The sequence below is a fragment of the Arachis hypogaea genome, chromosome 20, assembly GCF_003086295.3.
Source record: "Arachis hypogaea cultivar Tifrunner chromosome 20, arahy.Tifrunner.gnm2.J5K5, whole genome shotgun sequence".
NCBI classification, from domain to species: domain Eukaryota; kingdom Viridiplantae; phylum Streptophyta; class Magnoliopsida; order Fabales; family Fabaceae; genus Arachis; species Arachis hypogaea.
Genome location: NC_092055.1, coordinates 17,120,906 through 17,129,558, shown reverse-complemented (window position 1 = coordinate 17,129,558; position 8,653 = coordinate 17,120,906). Strand labels below are relative to the sequence as shown.

The following is an 8,653-nucleotide window of genomic DNA, read 5'->3' as shown; positions in this document are numbered from 1 at the left end:
AGCAAACAACTACACTCCAATATTGAGATGGCACCATCTCTAAAAGCAAGAAACAGCACCATTTAGGGCACCATAAAGCAAAACCCCCACGCTCAGATAAACAGTAAAATAAAATACTATAGAACAGGGAAAAACAATAACAAATGGCATACCCACAAAAAATTGTTATCATTTACAATAAAAGGAGGATACTAGAAGCATATGATCAAAGAACACAGTTACAGAAGATAAAATTCAAAAGTAAAGAACCAGCCTTAAAGAAACATGAAATGGAAGAATGCGGGAAAAACAGCAAATACACGTACGTTCCAAATCCCCTGAAGAATCTTATAGGATTGCAACAAAGAAGATGAAAAGCTTGAAGAAAGGAGAATGATCAAGAAAAAACGTTTTCAGAAAGAAGCAAAAAAAGAGAAAGCGAAAGGAATTTGGGTATTTATAAGATATTAGGAGCAATAGAGTAATTTAGCACCCTTTCATTTATGGCGTGCACAGTTACCAAGGTAACCGCAGAATAACATGCACATAGCTATGAAAAGACGTAACGTCTTTTAATTTAAAAACACATCGAATACCCGATGTGATCTCGAAAAGGCGGGCTGTCCGACCTAATGAACTAGTCTACAAAGGAATCAGTTTGGCCACGAAATGCTTGAGTCCGACCTTAGAAAGATCGGACTCAAGCAAGGGGAAATGTTCATACCCTAGCACAAAGACATAGTCAGGTCCAAAAAGAATAAAGACCCACACAAGAGATAATACCTCTTTTACGCCTACCTGACCTCAAAGTGGTCGAGCTCGACGACGACGGTCCAACCCTATTTATCTAAAGATGCAACTAACTCCTAAGATGTCTGTCATTTATCTAGAAGGGAGATCTCAACAACTTTTCAAGAAAAAATAAATGGTCATCCACCATCAAAGGTGAAAATACTCTAAAAGGTGATTATCTATTCTACTATAAATGCATTGACACCCTCAAGTATATTCAGGATCCAATCTACTAAAAATCTGTTTAAAATCCTTGTTAACTTAAGTATCGGACCCCTTGTAGGTACCATCCCCACCTCTTCACGAAGAACGCGGACGACGGCACATCGATACCAAAAGAAGTCGGATGCTATCTCAAAAAGAGTTTGGATCTCACGTTCAAACCCAAAAGCAACCCAATTTCGAATAACCATCGAATACCTATCTAAATGAATTAGGTCGGATTAGATAGAGAAAATAGTTAGGAGTAAAGTATTGTTTTTGTCCTCAATGTTTGGGGTAAGTTTTAAAGTTGTCCCTAACGTTTGAATCGTCCTATTTAAATCCCTAACGTTTCAAAATTGACTCAATGTTATCTTACCGTTAGGAATATGTTAACGGAATTGACGGCGGGACAAAATTGAGACAATTTTAAAACGTTAGGGACTTAAAGAGGACAAAAACGTTAAGGAAAAAAATGATACATAGAAATAAATTTTAATTTTATCCTTCACTAATATCAATCTTTTACGGCACATAGTTATTCAATTATTTTTTAATCACATTTAAGTAAATTACACTTAATCACATTACTTTGATTCTAAATAAATTTATTTTTTTATAATTTTACTCTTAAAGATTTTTACTCATCATGAAATGTTTGTAAAATAACTAGAATCACATTACTTTATTGTATATGTATAATTTTTTTTCTCCATAAGTTTATGTACTAGTCATTCTACAAATATTTTATGATGAGCAAAAATTTTTAAAAGTAAAATTATAAAAAATAAATTTATTTAGAATAAAATTAATGTGATTAAGTGTAATTTACTTAGATGTGATCGAAAAATAATTGAATAGTATGTACCGTAAAAAATTGATATTATTGAAGGATAAAACTAAAATTTATTTCTATGTATCATTTTTGTCCCCAACGTGTTCATCCTATTTAAGTCCCTAACGTTTCAAAATCGTCTCAATTTTGTCTCGTCGTCAATTCTGTTAATAGATTCCTAACGGCAGGACAACATTGAATCAATTTTAAAACATTAGAAATTTAAATAGGACGATTCAAACGTTAGGGATAACTTTAAAACTTATCCTAAATGTTGAGGATAAAAACGATAGGGTTGCAAACCAAGAAAATAATATCTAGAGACATGAGTTAGAAGAAATTATTATATGTTTACATAATTACATTATATAAATTTTCTTTTACTTTGTGAAAGTTTGTGTATCATTATTTCTATTTTCATAACTAAATAAATTTCTACATTTAAAATTTTTTATCTATGTCTTAAAAATAATATATAAATATAAAATTTAGTTATTTTGTCAGATTCTATAATTTTATTAAATTTATAATTAAATATTTATATTTTATTAATTTTTATCATTTTTATACGAAAATAATTTAATTACAAAGTAAAAAATACAAAAATTCGTTAATGAGTTATAACTTAAATGGTATAATTTTTTTATACTCATTTAAGAGATCGTGAATTCGAGTTTTCCTACTTTTAATTAAAAAAAATACAAAAATTCAACTAAAAACTTTTAAAATATATAAACTTAATTATAAATTTGATTAAATTGTAAAGACAGTCGGAATAATTAAGCCTAAACATAACCCTAAACATCGTCCAAGTATTTTTGAGTTCGTCTTTTCTTTGTGTGATAGTACAAAACAAACCCCCTCCCCCTCTTCTTCACAATATTATAGTTACTATATATAATGAAATTAGAAAGGGGTTTGACGATAAACCATTTTTTTTACATACTATTTATTGTATATAATTTTAGAAATATGAACCCGAGAACTCATTTTAATTATAACACAATTCTAACTAATTTCATATTTATTATTATATATATTTAATTTATAAAAAAATAAATTAATAGACACATGACATAAATTATAAAAAATAATATATGCTGCATGAAAAAAAAATTATTTTCGATCAATATATGATCAATTTTAAATATTAAAAATTTTAATGGTTAATAATATAAAAATAAAATATTAATTTAAATATTAAATAATATTAATTTAACTTAACAATTATATTAAATATATATTAAAATTAACTATTAAATTTATTTTATATATATATATATATATATATATATATATATATATCGACTGATTTTAGTATTTAAACAATAATTTTATTAAATTATAAATATGCTTCCGGAGTCTAGCGAAAAAATAAATATACTTCCGGTGATTAATATGGCTCGTGACTCGTGAGTGTGCCGTGTGTAAATCTGAAATGAGCATGGGCGGTTGGGTCATGGGGGTTTACTCCGTCCCAATAATCCCAATATATAAATAGAAGGGTGTTAAGAGTTCACAGATTTTGTAATTTATAATTATTAATTAATTATTATTATTTAATAATATACAATTATTTATTTTTATACTAATATATAGAGTCTAAATTTAATAATTTTTGACTTATGAACGAGAGAAGAAGAGACATTTTTTAATTGGTGGCAACAAGTCTTATTTTGAGTAGCGGTTCAATTTAACTGTAGACAAAAAACCCTCTTCATAGGTACTGTGTCGGAGCACTTGGAAAGCGAGGAATTGGTGTGTTTTTGAGAAGGTAATAAGTCCGGCACCAGAAATAGTGAAAAAAGCCAGCAATTTAGTGCGTGAACTCGTGAGCCATACCTGATATATACTACTAATTTTTTTTACTCTTACTTTACTCTTCTTTAAACACTTAGTTTTTCAGTCACAATTGATGATAAATAAAAATACCCAATTCTTTTGCACTTTCTTATAGAAACACTCTTATTTTATATTAATAAAATAACATTTATCTTAAAAAAAAAATAAATATTAACTAAATTTTAATAAACATGGTGATTACTAGACTTTCTCCTATAAATATGCTTCTATGGTCTCTTGTAAGGTTAGTGAGTCTACAAAACTCACGAGACTAGACATAGTCACAAACGACAAAGCATCAAAGAATCCTGCTGAAATATGAGTCTCATCACCAACAATATTGGTATTGTCTATACTACCCTCTTCCTTCTCTCTTGTTCTTCCACACTCCAAAACACAAAAGCAGTGCCTCTTCACACCAACGGAAGGTGGATAGTAGACGAAGAAGGAGAGCAAAGAGTGAAGCTTGCATGTCTCAACTGGGTCTCCCATTTGGAAGCATCAGTTCCTGAGGGACTAAACAAACAGCCCCTTGATGAAATCTCAAAGAGAATCAAGTCATTGGGTTTTAACTGCGTTAGGCTCACTTGGCCACTTCAATTGGCCACCAATGCTTCCCTTTCTTCACTCTCTGTTAGACAGTCCCTCAATAATCTTGGCCTTCTTGATTCCATCGCTGCTGTGCAATCCAATAATCCCAACTTCATTGACCTTCCTCTCATCGAATGTTTCCAGGTATATATATGTTCATTAATAATGTTTATCTAAAACATGAAATTAAAATTATATGGTTTATGTTTCAAATCAAATAAACTATTAATAGTATTCTTGAGAGGCTTTTCAAATATTAAGCAGATATAATAGTTTATTTTTTTAGATTAACTATCGTCATTTGAATTAAGAGACTATAAAAAAAAAATTGCAATTTAATTTTAAATTTAAGAATATATTTATAAAATTAGATGATCTTATTTCTTTTATAGAAATAAATTCTGATTTCTAAACCTATCAACTTTATTGTAAATCTTAAAATAAAACTATTATAAAGTTGTTTAACCATGAGAATCTACCTTGTTTCTGGAATTAAATTTCCTTCATCACAAGTTATACCATGACAGATATTTAGTTAGCATAAGTATTTTTACTTTTTCGGTCTAATAGAATTACAATTAGGCGGTGGTGAAAAGCTTGGGAGAGAACGATGTGATGGTGATTTTGGACAACCACGTGACCCAACCCAGTTGGTGCTGCAGTGCCATGGACGGCAATGGCTTCTTTGGTGACACGTTTCTTGATCCAGACCTATGGATTATGGGCCTTACTAAGATGGCTACCCTTTTCAATGGAGTGACTAATGTTGTTGGATTCAGTTTAAGAAATGAGCTAAGAGGCCCCAAACAGAATGTCAATGATTGGTATAGGTAACTTGCTATGAGTCTTTCTCATTTTCTTGAAAATATTTTGGTAAAGAATTATTTTAGTACTTAAACGTTTTATTTTTGTCTTAAATAATTTAATTTTTTATTTTAGTCTTTTAATCGAAATTAAAATTTTTATTTTTAAAAATTTAATTTTTTATTTATTATTATTATTTTTTATTTTTTTGCTACTTTTATTTTCAAATCATTAGAACTACCACTATATCTATTACAATTACGATTTTTGCTAGTACTTAGAAAAAATCATAATACAAAAAGGATAATTTTAGAAAAAAAAAATTAAATTTTGACCAAAAGACTAAAATAAATAAAATGAAATAAGAAATTTGTGATAAAAATATCACGTTTTAAAAGGACGATTAAGACTTAGTCTAAATATTAAGGAGTAAATCAGTACTTTATCCTTAATATGAGTCAAGACAAAAATATATGTTTTCCATCAACTTTTATAAGTTTCCATAATATGAGTCGTTATATTTGTGAGCATTTAATAATTTCTGGTATTTTGAAAATTTTTTATTCTATCAGACCAAGAAAAATATGGTGCTCCCATGTTTAATGCTAACAATAGTTTCATTGTACAAGATATTATTGTTTAGTAGTTAACATAAAAATAAAAAAAAAATACTTGGTTGGGTTAAATTAAGATGAAGGAAGAAAAAAAATCAGTTGGTCTAGATTTTTTTAGGGTTCTTGAATTGAACGAATCTAACCAATCTTTTTTTTAATATTATTTTAAAAAACTAGTTTTTTTTTTTCTTTTGTGAATCAACTACATGACACATCAATATTTAAACTTATTAATATCTTTATGTGATGGCAACTTTCGGCATCTTCATTCATGTGTATTTTCACATTATTTGTTTTCCATTTTAACTACTAAGCAATAAGCACTACATTATTAATGAAATTCTTAATTGTTCACACCATTAACATTCAAATGACACATATTGTGCTTGGATACAAGGTACATGCCTAAAGGAGCAGAAGCAGTACATGCTGCGAATCCAGATGTTCTAGTAATTTTCTCTGGCCTAAATTTTGACACAGATTTATCATTACTTCAAAATCAGTCAGTGAAACTCACTTTCAACGGGAAGCTAGTATTTGAGGTGCATAGGTATAGCTTCAGTAATGGTCAAGCATGGGAGTTAGGGAATCCAAACCAAGTGTGTGGACAAGTCACTTTAGATTTTATGAGAAATTGTGGGTTTTTATTGGACCAAGGGATGCCATTATTTTTGAGTGAGTTTGGTGTAAACATGAGAGGAACAAGTGTTAATGACAATAGGTACTTTAATTGCTTTATGGGTTTGTTAGCTGAGCTTGATTTGGATTGGGCCTTATGGACACTTGTTGGGAGTTACTACCTTAGAGAAGGGGTGGTTGGAGCAAGTGAGGATTATGGCGTTCTTAATTCAGATTGGAGCCAAGTTAGCAATTCAAGTTTCTTGCAAAGGGTCTCATCCATTCAACAACCTTTTCAAGGTAAGAAGACCTAATTAAAAACAAATCATGGTAATTATGCTTTTCTATGAACATTGTTTAGGGTGCATTAGACAATTATATACATGACACTTTAATATTTGTACGAAGTATAATTTAACATCTTTTAAGATTTAATTTATAGTTTTATACTAACACTTGATATCCCAGAATGTAACACTTGCTTCTTTTATAAATATAATATGATTTTCTCTCTCAATATGATATTAATCAGAGTATAATGTTTTCTAATTGCGAGAGATACGTATAATTTACCATATTTATTATTTCATTTTAAAATATTGATATTTTCGAATTTCACTTGAATTGAGATGAGATATCATTGGTAGATAAATATTCTTCAAGATTTTGAGCTACCTTTAACAATTAGAGATGCAAACACAGTGAACAACAGACTGCATTTCAGGTCCACTAACAAGGATTATATCTAATTAATTCAAAATTTGATTTTTAAAATTAACCTATTGTTTAGGTTGTTAAAAAAAAAAACGTTGTTTCCTTATACTTTCTCTTCTTATAAATGTGATTCCATCAATTTGAAGTGAAGTGACAAATAACACATAATTATTGCTTTCTTGACATGCAGGGCCAACATTACTAGAAATTAAACCACACACAGTGATCTTTCATCCACTGACAGGTCTATGTATCATAAGGAAGTCAACGGTTGACCCGTTGACTTTGGGACCTTGTTCTAATTCTGATGGGTGGGACTACACACCAGAAGATAAAACACTATCCATAAAGGGCACAAATTTGTGTTTACAAGCAGAGAGAGAAAGGATGGCAGCAAAACTTGGAACATGTTTAGGTTCAAACTCATCAATATGGGAAATGATCTCTGATTCAAAGATGCACCTCTCATCAAGAGTAAACAACAACAACAATGGTAGTGTTTGTTTGGATGTGGACACCAACAACATCATTGTTACAAATGCTTGCAAATGTTTGAGTCAAGATACTCAATGTGATCCTGTAAGTCAATGGTTCAAACTTATTGATAGCTCAAGGAGGTCAACTACAAGATTATCGATTGACTCAATGCTGAGTTTATCAGAAATTGACATTTCTAGGAATTATTGAAGTCAACATTATTTCAATTTATTTCATTTTTTGGGTCTAAAAGTGGGATTCCCCATTTTAGACTAGCCAAATTTGTGGGTAATATTGAGGATCAGTCTTGTTAAGCAATAAAAAAAACAGAGTATGTAATATAAAGAGAGTTAGGGTTTACTGTTGAAAATAACAAATTCTTGTTAAAATTCTATTGAGCCTGTTTAGTATAAATAGTAGCCTTACCTCCTATTTTGGTGGGTTAGTTGAGATTTGTAATTGACTTTCTCAAAGTATTGAGTGCACTAAAAAATAGTAGTTGATTAGTTTTCTCTGGTGAAGAAGAGTTCTTCCTCTCTGTACTCGTTTCAACTTTTGGTTCTTTGTTCTCTGTTCTTCTTTCTTCTTTTCTCAAATAATCTCATTTGAGTTTCTATATGGTATCAAGAGCTTCTGGATTCTTCAATCATGACAGATGCATCTGTTAACTATAATCCTAGGAATTTAAATTCCTTCAATTCTGCAAATTCAAACCCTAACAAAAATGTTCTTGCAAATAATTTTTCTTTCCGATCACATCTACTAAATTCAAGACCTTTCAACCCCATTAGTGACAAGCTTGGAGAAAAGAATCACAAGACTTGGGAACAGCAGGCATTAGCAGTTATTAGAGGTAAAAAATTAGAGGATCACCTGTTTCCAGATCATGTTCCACCTCAATATGCTTCCACTGAAGATCAGCGAAATTTTCTTGAATCTGTTATCTATCAATAGTGGCTCCAAGATGATTATAACATTCAATCCTGGTTGCTTGCTTCTATTGATCCTATGTTCAAGAACAAAATGGTTGGCTGCACACTTAGTCATCAAATTTGGACAATGATTGAGGAGTACTTTGCTGAATCAACAAGATTTCGAGTGAAGTAGCTAAAGGCTCAACTCAAGGCCATCAAGAAACAAAGTCAAAGCCCCACTGATTAGGTTTTCAAAATAAAAAATATTGCTG

The 8,653-nt window shown here is 30.1% G+C and overlaps 1 protein-coding gene across 1 annotated transcript; it reads left to right on the top strand.

Moving 5' to 3' along the window:
• Positions 1 to 3,893: 3,893 nt before the first annotated feature.
• Positions 3,894 to 8,005, top strand: LOC112784461 (glycosyl hydrolase 5 family protein). Its single transcript, XM_025827669.2, has 4 exons — positions 3,894 to 4,384; positions 4,823 to 5,070; positions 6,056 to 6,576; positions 7,181 to 8,005. The coding sequence occupies exons 1-4, from the start codon at positions 3,968 to 3,970 to the stop codon at positions 7,675 to 7,677; spliced, it is 1,683 nt and encodes a 560-aa protein (XP_025683454.1). The 5' UTR covers positions 3,894 to 3,967; the 3' UTR covers positions 7,678 to 8,005.
• The last annotated feature ends 648 nt before the right edge of the window (positions 8,006 to 8,653 follow it).